The sequence below is a fragment of the Lytechinus pictus genome, chromosome 14 (genome assembly GCF_037042905.1).
Source record: "Lytechinus pictus isolate F3 Inbred chromosome 14, Lp3.0, whole genome shotgun sequence".
NCBI lineage: Eukaryota > Metazoa > Echinodermata > Echinoidea > Temnopleuroida > Toxopneustidae > Lytechinus > Lytechinus pictus.
This window is the reverse complement of record NC_087258.1, coordinates 13,047,521-13,066,297: the sequence shown is the minus strand read 5'-3', so window position 1 is coordinate 13,066,297 and position 18,777 is coordinate 13,047,521. Positions and strand designations below refer to the sequence as shown.

Below are 18,777 nucleotides of genomic sequence, written 5' to 3'. Positions count from 1 at the left end.
CTAAAGTCTAAATCTCAGACTAGTTTACTATATACAATGCGAGTTATGTGCTTTTCATATTTCTCTAATAAACAAACTTTCAAGATTACAACACTTGTGATTGTCATTATTTTCCTCCATATCAAATTTAAAGGTAACACTTTTTCTCTACCTATAGAACTTCATTCTTCTCTCCACCCTCATTTTTTTTTTTTTTTTAAAATCATTCAACTATCAAATTGAATTACCAATTTATAACATACCTCTTTCCTTTTGTTTACAAATTAGTATCAATACCAACTAGAAGCCTTCTAACGTGGCTATAAGTGTTTCTCCTAACTGTACTGTCCAACAACTATTTACAATCAGGTTAACAGCTTTTTTCCTTTTTTTTTTTTTTTTTTTTTTAGCTGCTATTGTGTATAGCTTTAATGATATACAATGAAATCTCTTAACTTTGAGGGTGTCTTTGACTTCCGGTTGGACATTCGTCTTTCTGACATGACTTTAGTATTTGGCATGTTTGGCATGACAGCTCCATCAGAATCACTTAGTGACTCTGTTTGGACCTGCTGTGACATGGCTGTAGTATCAGCGATACTCTGTTCAGTGTTTGAAATTAAGGATTCGCTAGTACTAGGTGCCATATTGGGATTTTCTGTTGTCTGGCTTGGATACTGCGTCTGTTGAATCAGAATCTCTGGTTGTAGATTGGTGTTCTGATCAGGCATTTCTTCCTTGTCATGATCATTTCCATGCGATATAGTGTAAAGTCTAATGTGATCCACATGGCGACGTACCTCTCTACCATCCTGTAACTCTATCACGTACATGACTTCATTGAGTTTTTCGGTTACTATTCCTCTGAGCCAAGTTGGTCCGGCTGCAAAGTTCTTCACCAGAACAGTATCATTCAACTTGAACTGTCTCATCTTTGAGCGCTTGTCTGCCGCCTGTTTCATTGCAGATTGCTGCTTCTGAACCGACTTGTGCAGGTTCGGACGGACATGATCCATTCTACTTCTGATCCTCCTTTTGAACATTAGTTCACTTGGTGTTTTCATGGTAGTTCCTTGTGGAGTTATCCGATAGGTCATTAGGAATACTTGGATGCGCATCTCCAATGATGTTCCACTGGTTTTCTTAACTCCACTTTTCAAGGTTTGCACAGCCCTTTCCGCAAGGCCATTGCTGGAAGGGTGTTTTGGGGCTGTTTGCACATGTTCTACATTGTTGTTGAACAGGAAGTTCGAAAAGTCTTCAGAGACAAACTGGGTGCCGTTGTCACTTACGACTGTTTCTGGAATACCATACGTTGCAAACAGGCGTCGCATGGCAGTGACTGTAGCAGCTGCAGTGGCGTGTGCTACTCTAATAGCTTCAATCCACTTGGTGTATGCGTCAACAACAATCAGCACGTTCTGGTTATCGATGTAGGCGTAATCGATGTGGATCCTACTCCAGGGACGTTCTGGGAACTCCCATGGGTGGATAGGGGCAGGTGGTGGGCTTCGCTGGTGCTCCTGACAAGTTGTACAGGTCTTCACCTTCTCTTCCAACATTTTGTCGATGCCTGGCCACCATACAAAGGATCGTGCAAGTGCTTTCATCTTGACTATGCCTGGATGAGTCCCATGAAGTTCATCAAGGATCCTTTGTCTCATTTGCTTGTTGTCTGGAATGACCACTCTATGCCCCCATAATATGATGTCATCCTCAATCGAGAGTTCCTCCTTCTTCTGCGCAAAGGCTTTGAGCTCTGGTGGAACGCTCTTGGGGTTTGGCCATCCATTCATCACATAGGCTGTTACTCTTGCGAGAACAGGATCCCTTTTGGTGATTCTTCTGACTTCATCGGCTTCAACTGGCCTTGTGTCAATATCCAGCATGTTGATTTGAACTGGAGGCTGTTCATCCAGCTCTGCAAGACTCTGATGCGACCACACTGTTTGATCATCTGCCAAGGGTAGGCGTGATAGGGCGTCTGCATTCTGGTGCTGTTTACCTTCCTTGTATATGATGTCATAGTCGTAGGCTGAGAGGATCATGTGCCACCTGGCTAACCTTGCAGAGGCCATGGGGCTTGCAGGTTTGGTGTCACCGAATATGCCTAACAGCGGCTTGTGGTCTGTGACGATTGTAAATCGTCTTCCGTACAGGTACTTGTGAAATTTCTTTACACCGAAAATGACAGAGAGTCCTTCTTTTTCATATTGGGCGTAATTTGCTTCACTTCTGGTGAGCGTGCGTGATGCAAAAGAAATGGGCTGCTCTAGACCGTCTGTTCCTACATGGCTGAGGACTACACCTAGACCATAGGGGCTTGCATCACATTGCAACAACAAAGGCTTACTGGGGTCATAGTGTGTCAACACTGTGTCACTCTGAACCAGTTGCTTTGACTTCTGGAAGGCTCTTTCTTGGTCTCCTCCCCACTTCAGGTTTGGATCTGCTTTGTTCCGGTCTCCCCGCTTCTTTGGCACTGAAGCATATTCTGCCTTCAACAGTGTTAATAGTGGGGCGATCTCTTTGGTCAAATTTGGTATAAACTTCCGATAGTAGCCCAGAAGTCCTAGGTATGCCTGCAGTTGACTCTGGTTCTGTGGTCTTGGAGTCTTCTTTATGGCTTCTATCTTGTCTGGGAGTGGGCTAACTCCATGTTGATCCAGCTTGTGGCCAAGGAACTCCACCGAGTCCATCATGAACTCACACTTTTCCCTTTTCAGTCGAAGTCCATTACTCTCTAGGCAATGCAGTACAGCTTGCAAGTTGGCAATGTGTTCTTCATCTGTCTTCCCGCTAACTATAATATCATCTAGGTACGGGCGACACATTGGTATGTCAGCTAAGAGTGACTCCATTGCTCTTTGGAAGAGCGCAGGGGCTGTGGCTATACCAAAGGGTAACCTAGTGTACTGAAAAAGTCCTCTGTGTGTATTTACTGTGGTGTACTTCCTTGCTTGTTCATCAAGTTCTATCTGGTGGTATGCATGTGAAAGGTCAAGCTTGCTGAACTGTTGACCTCCACCTAAGTCCTGGAGCATATCCTGGAGCGAAGGAATTGGGTACCGTTCCACCCTTAGAACTTTATTTGCTGTCAACTTATAGTTGCCACAGATGCGGACTTTACCATTTGGTTTCTTCACCACTACGATAGGACATGCGTAATCAGCAAACTTCACCGGCTCAATCACGCCTTGGTCCTGTAGCTCATCAATGGCTTCGTCAATTTTCTGGCGCATTGCATATGGGACTGGTGCAGCTTTGTAGAACCTGGCTTTATCTCCATCATCTTGAGGATGCACCTTTGCCTGGTAGCCTTCAAGTTTACCAACTTTTGAACAGTCAAACACTTGCTTGTGCTTCACTAACATGTCTTGTAAGGTAGCTTGTATCTTATGCACGGTTTCTGGATTGTTGGAAACATGTGTTTGAAGGTTGAGGCGATTCTGTAGGAATCTGTAGATTCCTTCTGGTGCGGCTTGCATCCAGTCTCGGCCCAGTAACGCAACACCTTTCTCAACTACAAGAAGTGTCAACTTCTTTGGTGGTTGGCTGGCATCAAACTTGACTTCTACCATTGCCTCACCAATGATTGGTACTGATGACTCTGTGTATGTTTTCAAGGAAACATTTGCTTGCTTCACATCAGCTCGATGTCCCAGTTTATGAAAATCCTGCTGCGACATCATCGTCCAGGGGCTTCCTGTGTCTATTTCTAAATTAACTTGGATCCCATTTAGGCTTAGGCTAGTCTGGAACGGTTCACTGTACTTTGCCATCTTATTTACCATTCCACCCCTAAGGTGTCTGAGTTCTCCACTAGGCATGTTCTCTATCAGTTCTGCACCTTCCTCACCATTCAAGTGGTTTGCATATTTCTTTCTAGATCTGTATTGCTTGATCTTCTCACACTGGCTGCGGGTGTGACCCACTTGAGAACACTGATAGCATTTCTCATCCTTAAATCTACATGCTGACTGGCCATGATCACCTGAACCACATCTCCAACATCTTGAGGCAGGTTTTTCCTGTTTCTTTTGGCTTGGCTTTTCCTGCACTTCCTGCTTCTGTCTTTGATGTGTATTTTTACGCGATGAGGACATAAATGGTTTACGCTGGCTTCTGCCCTCCATCTTCTGAACTGTAGGTGACTCGGTCCCTTTACTCAATACCTTGAGTTTTTTAACATCTCTGTCTGCTACCTCCATAGCTGTGGCGGTTTGAAGTGCATGTTGTAAGGTTAGGGATGACTCACTTAACAGCTTGCGTTGAATTGCGATATCCCGGCAACCCACTACTAAGCGGTCCCTAATCATGTTATCTAATTCTTTGAAATTACAGCCTTCGCTTAATTGGCGCAAATTTGCTACAAATTGCGGTATGGACTCATCTTGCTTTTGCACACAAGTGTAAAACCTATAGCGCTGAACAATTTCGGTAGGCTTTGGTACGAAGTGTGACGTAAGCGTAGTTTTGCATACTGTGTATGTTTGATCTATTGGTTTACTCGGCTGCAAGAGAGCTCTGAGAATGTGATAGCTCTTGCTACCAAGATTGGTCAGAAATATCGCCCTTCTTTTCCCATCATCCTGTATATTGTTAGCATCAAACCATGCTTCTAGGAGTTCAAGCCATTCGTCAAAATTGTACCCATCACTCAGTTTGGGCACACTACCTATATGTTGGCTTGCCATAATTTTGTTTCATATGTTGTACAAAATTCAGCTGTTAACTTGATTGTGACTACACAATAGGTAGCTGTAACACTAAGTATATCAAGACTTATTGATCATAAAATATGATTTTGATCTTGCAATTGCGCGTAAGCAAAGCTTATTTTCTTAGTACATAATGCCTATACAAAGCATTATTGTATACCTGAAACAAAGCTAGAACGACATATATAGTCCAACGATTGACAATACTATATCACTACACACAACTGGTATATGTGGGACTACTCCCGTGTCGTGGGGCTGCAGTTATTCAATTGCATAGCAAATATAGGCACTGGGTCCTGGTCCTAATTGCTAAGTCTTAGACTATAATCGATCAACACTTTGGGCCTAAGTTATAGTCCTACAACTGATTAGACCTAGTCCTGTTTTTTTAAACCTGGACCTTCTTGTTGGTCCTAAATTTCATAGGCCTGGTCCTACTTGCATAGACTTAGACCAGTTGACTGGACCAACTTGCTATTTGACTACGGCATAAACTCAGCTTAAGTTTATAGTTATTTACTGTAGCATCAGATCTCAATTCAGTCTTGGACTTGGTCCTGTTGGTTCTAGACCTAGATCTATAATTGCTATTTTAATGACCTAAATCTAAATACTACCTAATTGAACCAGTGTAACAACTCACCAGGGCATGTACGGTACTTTGTTACATTAGAGTTTAGACCAGATCTATGTTTCGACTAATTCTTTAGTCCAACACATTTCAATTACAACCATAATGTATTTTTTGGACCTGGACTAATTTGTCTTAATCTTACCTTTAGTCTTAGATTAAGCTTCAGTTCATAATAAATAAATGCTGTGTTTATTATTATTCATAATAAGTCCATCAAAAAGTCTTTAAAGTCTTTGATGTTTTGTTTCTGTTTCATTCATTAATTATGCAGCTTGGCTTGAATTTGTATTGAGTCTTCTTGGCACGACAACTTTGTCCTGGCTTGCAGACTCAAAACTTGCTTGGCTGGACTTGACTAATGAATGCAACACCGTCTGGGCTGAACCTGGCAAAAGAGGTCTCGGCTGGGTCCTCGATCGGCTTGGTCCTTGGGCTCTGTTGCTTGCTGCTGGGCTGGGCTGCTTTGGAGACTTCGGGCTTGAAGTTGGCTCCAATTTGCTATGTCAATAGTCAAATGTAGTAGTTAACAAGTAACATCTAGGGCTAGGCATAATTTACAGCAATTGTCAACGTTATGCCTATGCTACATATGGGCTGTAGACACTACATAACTCGGTCTCAATATAGGCTGGCATGAGCGGTGTGAGGCTTCTGCAAAGCGTTCATTTCAACAAGCCACATTCATCCGTCATCCAAATTACGGCTAGGCTGCGATTGACCGATCACACTATGCTTGCTTGCACTGCAGTGTATCAATGACAATATCCGCGGCTAATTTCCAAAAGCTATCCGCAATGCATGTCACTTACTGGAAATCAAGTCCAATCTATACTCTCATGTTTATCCCTGCATCCTCGTCGCCAAATTGTTATGTTATTGTGTTGTGGTTCTTAAAGGGATACATAATAATGAGATAATAGCACAGCGATGTAGAGTAGTGTCTGCCATTTAATGTTACGCCATCTTGCTCTCTGTCGCGCATGCGTACAAGGCTGCACATGAAGCTTGCGTCGTTAGTCTTCAGTTCATACATCACATATATATATATATATATATATATATATATATATATTGATAAAAATTTGATCAACTTTTCTCTCTACGGTTGTTTTATTAATCTTGTATTTTGTTATATGTGTGTGTGTGTGTGTGAAGTTATACATGTACAACAGCTTTGGCAACTCTTTTATTAAATATTGTGTGAAGAAGAGAACAATGGTAGGCGTAGCTTAAATCAATGTTCCCCAGAGCTATCTACCCTTAGGAGAAATTGGTGATGCCGAAAAAATGTCTCTGCCGGGAATCGTTCTATGCATGGGAGTATTGACTTTATTTTCGCTGGTGCAATCTTTAGGGAGTCTATGTTCCATCCTTGAACCGTGCTCAAGTCCAACTCTGGATCAGCGTAAAGTCAATAAAGGAGGATAATTGAAATCTCACAATCATATCTTCATAGCTATACACTGTAAAAACTGTGGTGTTAAAACAGACACCAGTTGGTGTTAATAGAGGACCACACCATGAGGTGTTATAATTACACCCTAGATATTGAACATAACACTAAAGAGTGTAAATGTAACAACCAAAGGTGTTGTAATAACACATATAGGTGTTAAACTAATACTGTAGATTTAACACCAGTGTAAAATAACTGGTGTGGTCCTCTATGTACACTGGATAACACCACAGTTTTTGCTGTGTATTAGACTTTTTATTGTATATTTTTATATTCAATAATGACGATACAAAATCAAGAAATCATAAAGAAACTATACGTGGTCAATATAGAGGACGTTTCTATATGAACTTCTTAATGAGTGTTGATTATACGCATTTAAAATGTTGGGTAACATACTGTCCACTGTGTTGGGTAATGTATGTTGGTAAATATATATATATATATATATATATATATATATATATCAAGAAATCATAAAGAAACTACGTGGTCAATAGAAGATGTTTCTATATGAACTTCTTAATGAGTGTTGATTATACGCATTTAAAATGTTGGGTAACATACTGTCCACTGTGTTGGGTAATGTATGTTGGTAAATATATATATATATATATATATATATATATATAGTTCTCTTTGTTCTCTTCATCCATTTCTTTCACACAATATTTAAATATAAAAGAGTTGCCAAAGCTGTAGTACATGTATAACTTCACACATTTATATATATATATATATATATATATATATATATAAAGTAATCACAAAAGGTTTAGTAAATGCCGTGGAAATAAAATCGTAGATTTTAAAAGGAGCATAGCTCTCAAAAATGAAAGGTAAAGTCACAATCTTCGTCAGTGCCCATTATGTGACAAAAGAAAAGAGAATTCAAAATCCGTTTTTGAAACAGTCGTGAAAAAACACGTCTGTTCATGGGCATACGGATTGTGAACCTTACCTTTCAAAGAAATCAATGCGCTGAAGATGGAGGAATCTATAGCGCATTATATTTATAGGAATCTTCAGCGCATTGATTTATTTGAAAGGTGAGTTTATTTCCACGGCATTTACTAAACCTTTTGTGATTACTTTATTCCATATGCCGAAGCTGACTATTTCTATATACACCGTTTACATGGCCTATGATACACCGTTTACATGGCCATCCACTGGAGGAGCCGTGGTGTAGTGGTTCTGACTCTCGCCTTGTAAACAGAGGGTCGTGTGTTCGAATCCCACCGCGGTCTGGCGTCCTTTGGCAAGGCGTTAATCCACACTTTGCCACTCTCGACCCAGGTGCTAAATGGGTACCCGGTAGGATGTGAAAGTCATGGTAGCTTGTCCAGTACTGTGTGCGCCTCACCGGCGACTGACTGGAATACTCCCCAGGGAGTGGAGGATGTGCACACATTGTGTGCGGGAATGACTGATTGAATCCGATGACCGGGGTAATAATATATCTGTAAAGCGCTTAGACACGTCGTTCCGATGTATTAAGCGTTATATAAAAACCGGATTATTATTATTATATTATTACTTGAGAAGACCTTAATATGTTCAAAACCTTCAATCTAAATATTATATTAAAGTATACACAACCAATTTTACACATATTTACAATTTAATCAATCATCTGCCTATAACTTGCAGGTAAAGAAAGTAGTAATTTGTGCTCTGCCTGACTTGGGTTTATCCTGGAAGTCGTGGGAGGAAGTTATTTGTCCGGTGACATATGGGCCCGTATTTTGATAGCAGGTTTAACTTAAACTCAGGTTTAAAGTTGTGATTTAAGCTGTTAAGTATGGATAGCCAGTTGTTACATAAATCACTAACAGTAGAGATATCATACTTCAGCTCATTTGGCTCTCAAATCATTCAGAATTGTCTATAGGAAGTATATATAAATGATTGTCTTCACCATCGATGAATCAGGAAAGAGCACAGTAAAAGAAACATACAACTTAATTTTTTTGTTGATACTTTTGGTTTGCCATACTTAAACCACAACTTTAAACCTGAGTTTAAGTTAAACCTGCTATCAGAATACGGGCCATGGGCTTTAATGAATACATAGTAATTAAATCATCATTCACATCAACAAGAAATAACCTAACAATTTTGTTGCCAACGGATGTTCTTTTAATTTGCACAAAAAAGTTTCCAAATTGTTCATTTTTTTTGTTCTCAGAACATTTCATTGACTCTCCTCTTATGTAAGATCTAGTATACTATATTTTCAGCTTTTTACAAATGTTCTCAATTAACTGGGATGTGTGGTTTATTCCAATATATCCTCATGAAAGAAAAATATAATTTCAAGTAGTTTTTAAGATATTTTAAAGTCACATTGTTGGTATTTATTTTAACTATACACCATATCTATTGTTTTGTTTTATTCTTGATTTGTGAAGAAATATTGAAACTACAAAAATCTATAATTAATTTGATATACAAATATATTAATTATAACTATAATCGCAAAATGATGGTCTGTTACCTTTGGCGGCTATTTTGGGAAGATTCCTTCATTCAATAACATGCATCTATAAATAATACGAAAAAAATGATCAAATAAATTTCATTTGCGATTGGAACAATTCATTGTTACTATGCTTACGTGCAATATTAATTTTATCAGCTAAGATGATCAATATCTAATTTTCATGCTTATCTGCCTTAATGTTATCTGCTGCTATGCTTCAAGCATATATTTGCTTATATCGTTTGCCTCTGCATTTTACTCATTAAGTTGTTTTTTTCTATATTGTATGTATGTCTTTCTCCAGTCACTATATATAAGACTGTCACTTGTTTATGTACTTTATGCTATCTTGCGATTGTGTCTCACGCATTGTAAATTTGTTTTTGTATATTATTCCAATAAATGCAGAAAATCCTGCAAAAAAAAATTACTATCATCCTAATGCAAATCAAATCTTATGTTCTGTGTGTGTTTTATCAATCTCGTAAATAAAACATCTATTATCTTATTATTATGATGATAATGGTTATGGTGATGATGATGATGATGACGATGATGCTGCTGCTGTTGATGACGATGAGGAGGAGGAGGATGGCGATGATGATGACCACGATAATAATGATGATGATGACGACGGCAATAATGAGTGGAAAGGAAGGAGCTAGAGAGAGGATGAGAGGTAATAATAAGAGAAGGATGGCGAGAGAAATGGAGAGAGAGGGTGATAAGATGATGATTTGTGGGAAAAATTATTTGTAGAGAAAATAACAAGATTTTCATATAGTTTAAAGAATATGGAGAGAGAGAATAATCCCAATAAAGTTACTCCATATCAAGCTCGAAGCGATGTGATTGTGTATGCTTACTAAACGGAGCCCCGTTTGTATTCCTTTGAAAAAAAGTATTGTAATAACAAATTAAATCTAAATTGAATGCAAGCATAGATACAGATATGGTCCGGGCTGAAAGTATTTATAACTTAATAAATAGAGTAGAATTCACTGAGCAAAATTGTGAAAATTTCATCAAAATCGGATAGCAAATAACAAAGTTATTGAGTTTTAAAGTTTTGCAATAATTGTGAAAACAGTCGTCATCCCTACTTGTTCTTTTGTATTTTATTATATGAAATTAGGTTTATTCAAATTTTTTTCCTCCAAGAACTAGAAAAATTGGATTGACGTCTGATTTAGTGCATTAGATATTTATTGCTGCAATTTATTTTATTATAAGGGAGACATATTATTCACACAAGTATGAAATAATGAAAATATTAAGATTTTATGTAATAATATAAGAAAACGGAAAGTGGAGATGTGACATCATTAGCCCACCTAATGAATATTCATGACGGCTGTTTCACAAAATATTGCTAAACTTTAAACTTCAATAACTTTATTATTTGTTTTCCGATTTTGATGAAATTTTCGGCATTTTGCTCAGTGAATTCTACTCTATGTATTAAGATATAAATATTTTCAGACCGGACCATCCCTTTGATAATCATGTCTGGCAGTTACATTAAAGAAAAAAAAAACCTGTCATTGATCATGATAACTGATACATGTTACACATACTTGCCAACCTGGAAGAACGCAAAAGCGGTAGACTATAGGGTTAGGAAGTGGAGCGACCGAGCGGGGGGGGGGGTCTGGTAGGGGGGCTTTTCCCCCTCCTAAGGGCCAGAGACATTTCAAATGTTTCAATCAATTTGACATATTTTAAAGAACTTTCAGATCAGGAGGAGGGGACGCCCCCCCCCCCCTAAAAAAAGAGAGAAAGAATAAAATGAAGGAAGAAAGAAAGAAAGAAAGAAAGAAAGAAAGAAAGAAAGAAAGAAAGAAAGAAAGAAAGAAAGAAAGAAAGAAAGAAAGAAAGAAAGAAAGAAAGAAAGAAAGAAAGAAAGAAAGAAAGAAAGAAAGAAAGAAAGAAAGAAAGAAAAGAAAAGAAAAGAAAAGAAAAGAAAAGAAAAGAAAAGAAAAGAAAAGAAAAGAAAAGAAAAGAAAAGAAAAGAAAAGAAAAGAAAAGAAAAGAAAAAAAGAAAGAAAGAAAGAGAAGAAGAAAGGAAGGGGAAAAATAAATATTGAAAGCTATATAGAAAAGTGAAAAAATTCAAATTTTACTATAGAAAATACACTAATTTCAAATAAATTTAATCATTTTGCGATTATGGTTATAATTAATCAGTCAGACCGCAGGTCCCTATGCTAATGAGCAAAAAGGCCAGATTCATCCAAATCATCTCGTGGCTGAATCCTCCTCCTTGCAAAATCTCGTGATTCGTGAGATTTTCTTTCTCTAAGAATTTACCTGTTTTAACCTCAAGTTAAATGAAATATTATTGCACTATCAGATAGAGTAAAAGTTACTCTTTCATATTGGTCATTTATTTTGTATACAATATTTTGTTAAATAAGTAAATTTCTGGCCCGAAAATGTGCCTCAAAACTGAATTTTCTTCCCCTGTTTTCTTTTGCAAATTGTGCAAAACTTTTTATTTTGAGCCTCAATAATATCTCTATCACCATAAAGCTGAATTTCTGTACTTTCTCACAATGCCACTCTTGATATGCGGCACCTTTTAATCGGGTCAAGATCACACTTTTCCCACCAAGGTACAAGACGAGATTTCTGAAATTTTGTACTTGCATGAAATCCAAAGTTCTGATTGGCTGGATAAGGTTCACAGAACTACAGGCGCGGGGTATTTGAGGAGATTACCACATGGGAAGTGCGACCTTCCCACGAACCCAGACACTGGGACCGTTGGAATTTGCCATTGTGTGGTCTCTTTGACCAATCAGAGTGCAGTATTCTTGTTTTCAAACTGCTTTATGTACTTGGCAAATGAAAAGTGTGATCTTGACCCGATTAAACCAATTCTTATTTTGAAACCTATATCATTTCAAAGCATATATATTCAGCTTTATCATGATATAAAAATCATTTGGGCTCAAACAAAAATAAAGTGTGAAAATAGCAGCTTTTGTCAGGTGAAAATATTTATTTTGTAGCATATTTTAGATCAAAATTTTAACCTATATTACAAAATCTTTGAATAAATCCAAACACATGACCTGAAAGAATGATTCTTCCTCTTTACAATGGTACCAAATTCATGAAATTCGATGCACAATTAGAGCAGCAATGACCGAATGAAAAGAGGTGTTTTGGTCCGCATCAAGCTCATTAAATATGCAAAACATCTCAAGTCATGAATATCACTTGGATGAAAGAAGCCACTTTCTTCGGACCTGCAGTCTGACTGTAATATATTTGTATATCAAATAATTATAGATTTTGTAGTTCCAAAATTACACAATGCTATTTTCACATGTTCAGGGAGAAATTAATCGTTTCACATGACAATGAGGAGAAAATTAGAATATTTCATATTTCATATAATAAAATACAAAAGAAATAGTGAGTGATGTCATCAGTTCCCTCATTTGCATACCGATCAGTTTTGTCAAGCGAAACTTAATAATGTCATAACTTTCTTATTTTACATCCGACTTTGATGGAATTTACATTGTTATGCCTGTTGGATTTTTCTCTTTTTGTTCAAATCAACTTTTAGTTGGGGTGAACTTGTCCTTTAAGTGAGATAATCTGCTCACTAGGATACCATGGAGCTTTAAATATCCAATTTTAAAGTCAATATGCACAAATTATTTTGCTCACGATTCGAGTTTCCATTGCACTTTGTTCATGCTTACAAAAAGTAATGAAAATAAAAAAAATCAGCTAGCGCTACGCGCTAGCATTATAGTGAGATACGTATTCTCTTCTTGCATTACAGATAATAGTTATTCAAGTGTTACCGTTACAAGTCAGTATATCACTTACTTTCATCTCGGTCCTCGCATCAATTGTTTGGTAACATGACCATCCTATTCATCGTTTCAAAAAGTGCTTAGAATCCAAGGTTTTGGGTGAGAATTTTTCTAAGCTCGCGCTTCGCGCTCGCATCAATTGTTTAGATAGATACCCACCCCATTCATGGTAACAAACAGTTCTTTAGAATATCAAAAAAAATCAGCTCGCGCTACGTGCTCGTAAAATGTTTAGTTTAGGTACCGATTTTGTTCATGATTATCAAAAGTGCTTAGAATGTCTAGATTTTAGGTTAGAATATCAAACAATTTCACATCAATTGTTTTGATAGATACCCATCCTGTTCATGGTCACAATAGTGCTTTAATAGAGTGTCCAATTTTGTGTTAGAATGTAAAATATTTCAGCTTGCGCTACGCATTCGCATAAAATGTTTAGTTAGATACTCACTCATCCTGCTTGATGACCCAAAGTCCTTGGAATGTCAAACTTTTAGGTGAGGTTATAAAAAAAATCAGCTCGCGCTTTGATCTTGCTTAAAAGGTTTATTTAGATACTTTCATGTACATGGGGGTGCATTTTTTCGAAAAGTATACAATGGCCCACGGGGTGCAAAATCTTATTAATAAGCATGCCTTGTAAGACATCTCATCATGTTTGTAAGAAAAACTAAGATGTACTTAATAATATAGGGTATTTATATTGCGCACATATCCACCTTGTTAGGTGCTCAAGGCGCTCCTATATTACCCGGCTAAGCTAGGCGTTCATACATAGCGCACACAGCTTTTTAAGGAATTACTTCCTACCGATACATATTTACCTCACCTGGGTTGAGTGCAGCACACTGTGGATCAGTTTCTTGCTGAAGGAAATTACGCCATGGCTGGGATTCGAACCCACGACCCTCTGTTTCAAAGTCCGAAGACTAATCCACTAATCCAAATTAAAACTACAAACTACCCTTTAAACAAAAAATGTATAAAAAAAACAGCTTTTAGCAGCCGACTGGGAAAATATGGGTGAAAATATTTTTCCGTCCCCTTAAATTTGTATGGTTCCGCCGCCAATGCTCCCCCTTCAAAAATCATGCGTACTACATGTAATAAATCCATGATTTATGTGATGAAATCATGGAAATTCAAGCATTATTTTAAAGGAATAGAACTTCGTTATTCCTTGGTAATTTTCTTGATTGAGGTATCAAATCAAAGAGCGGATATGGTACCTTTACACATTTTTTTTATCCTGATGATTTGTCCAAGTTATACCAGATGAAAAAGGAGACTCTAAGCTTTCACCATGATATGCCGAATGTCTATTGTATTTATGAATTCTCAGCTTAGGGTTATTTTCTGGGACACACTGTATTTTTCGTAGTTAATAGATGCAGGGCAATTGGGCCAATCAGTTTCATATTACCACGATGATACTGGTAGTCAAACTAATATCATGAACTAAACCTTGACCATGTTGACACACAAAACAATAATCATGATGATTATATCTTAAAGTCATTCCTCTAAGTAATAAAATATTATTGCCGTCATGTCTTCATCAATAGTCTTATTGACAACCGTTAGTGGCGACATTCGCAAAGTTTTATTGCAACATAAAATTATACACTAGGTAATTAAGACCAATGCCTGTATCTGTATTAATTGATTCGTCATGAACACAAGGTTGATATACTCGATTTATCTTACTTTTGGTGACGTTTCAACCTATATATATATCCTCTCAATGGTTATTTGAGTGTGCATGAACATTGTTGTTGTTTTATGCTGCTATTTCTGCTGCTGAGATTAAAATGATGACAGTGATGATGATGATGATGATGATGGTGTTGATGATGATGATGATGATGATGGTGATGGTGTTGATTGATTGATTGATTGATTCTTTATTTCCATGCAAAAATAAATCATACAACAGAAAATATATTGACAATATCTCATGGTAAAATAACAATAAACAATCATTGCATGGGAGGGAACAGTCATAAGCACAAGGCTTGAAAAGGACGCCCCTCAAGAAAGACTACGGCCCTGAATAAAATCAATATAAGTCATATTTAAAAATTACAGTAAAAGCAGGGCCAAAAGGAAAACACATCAAGCATGTCAAGAATAAATCAAATGATAATAACACACCAGCCGTGTATCGATTAATATTACTATGTTTAACATAGATACGTCGTATAAAATAATACAAAAAATAAAGTATGCAATATGATGAAAGTCATGAAACTGATGATAGAACAATATCTTAACTCAAATAAGTGCTAATAATGGAATGCTTAAACTCAAACTTAAATTTGTTCAATGTAGGAGCACCACGTATTGTTAAAGCTATATCATTCCAGGTATCTGGACCAGTATGTCTTATTGACCTATGGGCTAAGGCAGTTAGCGGATTTGATAAATGTAAATTTGTTGAGGTTCTCGTAGGATAATTATGAATAAACGAATTCAAAAGGAACATATGATCAAATGTTAATGGTAATTGGCGACAGTGAAACTTAAACATAAACAAAGCAATTTGAAATTTATGTATATCATCAATTTTTAAAGTCTTGAAACGGTTAAAGAGGGGACCAGTATTTTCATAAAAACCAGCGTCGGCACACAAACGAATAGCTTTCTTTTGAAGTAAAAGGATATGGTGATTTTTTTATTTGAATGAGCCCCATACAATATTGCAATAAGTGATATGTGGAAGTAAAATAAAATTATAAATTGAGAGTAATGCTTGAGGAGGTAAATAGTGTTTAACTTTAAACATTATACCTATACATCTTGATACAGACGTCAATATTTTAGATACATGGTCATCCCATGTTAAAAACTCATCTAGAATGACACCTAAAAATCTCACATTATATTTTTGTTCGATAGAAATCCCACTTATCTTTATTTCTTCTGTATAATGATCAGCTATTGTTTTGGAGTTCTTGAAATCAATATAATATGTTTTTTGCAAATTTAAAGACAATTTATTACTTTGGAACCATGTGGATATTTTGGGCAATTCATTATTCAACATTTCAAAAAGCATTCTTTTATTCGAGTTTGAAGAAATAACTGTTGTGTCATCAGCATAAAGAATATATTGTAATAAGGGTGAAGAATATACTATGTCATTTATATACAGAAGAAATAAAAGCGGGCCCAGAATTGAGCCTTGAGGCACACCACAATTAATATACTGTGAATTAGAACTTACTGAATTTATACATGTAAATTGTTGCCTATTTGAAATATAACTATTAAACCAATTAAGAGTAGTACCTCTAACACCAAAATATTTTAATTTGTAAAGCAATATAGTATGATCCAGGGTATCGAACGCTTTACTTAAGTCCATGAAAACACAAATTACATGTTCCTTTTTTGCTAAAAGAGAAGAAATTTTATCATAAAGATCAACAAGAGCTAGATCAGCAGAATGAAATTTGCGAAAACCATATTGGGATGGATTTAATAAATTATGTAATGACAAAATGAAACTAATCTATTGTAAACAAGACGTTCAAGTATTTTTGAAAATGACGAAAGAATAGAGATAGGGCGATAATTCTCAATGAGTGTCCGATCGTCCTTTTTATAAATTGGAATGATTTTCGCAATTTTCATATGAAGTGGAAAAATTCCGGTTGACATTGAAATATTACATATGTGAACAAAAGGAGTTATTATGCTTAATATAATCTTTTTAAGGAGAAAATGACTAATCTCGTCATGTCCAAAAGAACGACTGTTTTTAAGATTGTTTACGATTTTCAATATTTCCTCAGAATTTGTTGGATTAAAAAACAATGTATGTTGACATGAATTGCGTAAATAATCTGCAAAATTAGTTGTGGTATGTGGTATTTTTAATGCTTGTTCCTGCCCAACATTAACAAAATAATCATTAAAACCGTTAACAATATCATCTAATGATTCATATACAAAATCACCATGTGAATATTTATGATTTAAATTAGCATCCTTTGCTTTCCCCAATAATTCGTTAATATTTTTCCAAGTAGCTGACATATCTCCTTTAGCATTTTCAAATTTTTGTGAATAATATGTTTTCTTTGCATTTTTGATGATACATGTTAAAAAATTTCTATATCTTTTATATTTACTAATATTTTCAGAGGAAGGATTCTTCAAACTAGTTTTATAAAGTTTGTTCCTTTTTCGAATTGACTTTACAATCCCAAAAGTAATCCATGGTTTTCTAGGAGTTTTTGATGACCTTTTTCGTCTAACTTTTGGAATTGTATGGTTTAAACAGCAATGCAGTTTATCAATAAATAATTTATATGCTACATCAACGTCATTACAGGATAAAACATCAACCCAAGATTCGGCTTCAAGTTCGGTTATAAAATTTTGCATATTCTCAGGAGACATCTTTCGAATATAAGTAATATTTGTAGCAGGCTTTTTACTTTGTCCAAGTGTAGTGATAATAAATATAGGAAGATGGTCAGAAACATCAGAATATAATATACCAGATGAAATATGTCGCTTGTCAGTGTTGGAAAAAATATTATCGATTAAAGTAGAACTTACAGCAGAAACACGTGTTGGTTTATCTATAAAAGGATATAATGCATACGAATTCAATACATTGACAAATGTTTGGCTTTGTTTATTAATATTTAGAATATCAATATTGTAATCACCAGATAAATATATATCTTTATTTTCGGTTGTAAGTTTATGAAGAATAATATCTATATCAGAGAAGAAGGATTCAGTATTTAAGTGGGGTGGTCGATAAACAACGCCTATAACAAAATTTTTGGAATTACAATTTTCAACTTCAACAAATAATGATTCAGCGCTATTACTCACAAATTGTAAGTCTTTCCTGATAAAAAATTGATAAGATTCTTTTATATATATAGCAACACCACCACCTTTCATATTATTTCTATCAACATGAAGAAGTAAATAACCACTGATATTAAATAAATCTGGAGATTTGTCATTTAGCCATGTTTCAGTTACACATAATTTTTATAATACTATATTCATATTCAACAGAAGAAAGCAATTCTTGAAAAGTATCAAAATTCTTACATAAACTCCTTGAATTTACATGAAGAATACTGAAATGATTTTCTTGGTAAGTAATCTTATTTTTGAATTCATGGGGTAAATAATATTGGCAAGATGACGTTGCAATGACCTCATTTAGTTCCAAATCTATATTACTATCCATCATATAATAAACGTGTGAACAAAAAATACTTGTATATCATAATGATAGTAGGTTTTACGATAATAACGACTTTACTTGCATCTCTTGATAAATAAATATAGCGATGATATAATTTACAAATCGATACACGACTGGTACGAAGGTTTTGTGAACTTTCTTGCTGATTCACATTCATATTAATAAAGTAGAAATTATGGAAAATAAATTCAAGACTGACAATCAAATCAAGTGTAAAAAGAGCATGACATGCTAAAAATATGGCACAGCGATGTGCAAGAAGACAATTACCAAAATATAAGTACAATACTTTGATAGACTTGCTCGACCTCAGAAAAACGGAAGAGTAAAGAAAATGATGATGGTGATGATGGTGATGAAGATGATGATGTCGACGATGGCGGCAACGATGACGACGGTTATGATATTAGTAGTGATAAAT

At 35.9% G+C, this 18,777-nt stretch overlaps 1 protein-coding gene across 1 annotated transcript; it reads right to left on the bottom strand.

Annotated features, from left to right (window-relative positions):
* Positions 1 to 407: 407 nt before the first annotated feature.
* On the bottom strand, positions 408 to 4,190 carry LOC135156724 (uncharacterized protein K02A2.6-like). Its single transcript, XM_064109761.1, has one exon. The coding sequence runs from the start codon at positions 4,188 to 4,190 to the stop codon at positions 408 to 410; it is 3,783 nt and encodes a 1,260-aa protein (XP_063965831.1).
* Between the last annotated feature and the right edge of the window lie 14,587 nt (positions 4,191 to 18,777).

Bases quoted from the DNA above. Each gene is read 5' to 3' on its own strand.
- LOC135156724 (XM_064109761.1), bottom strand. From the start codon at position 4,190: ATGGAGGTAGCAGACAGAGATGTTAAAAAACTCAAGGTATTGAGTAAA.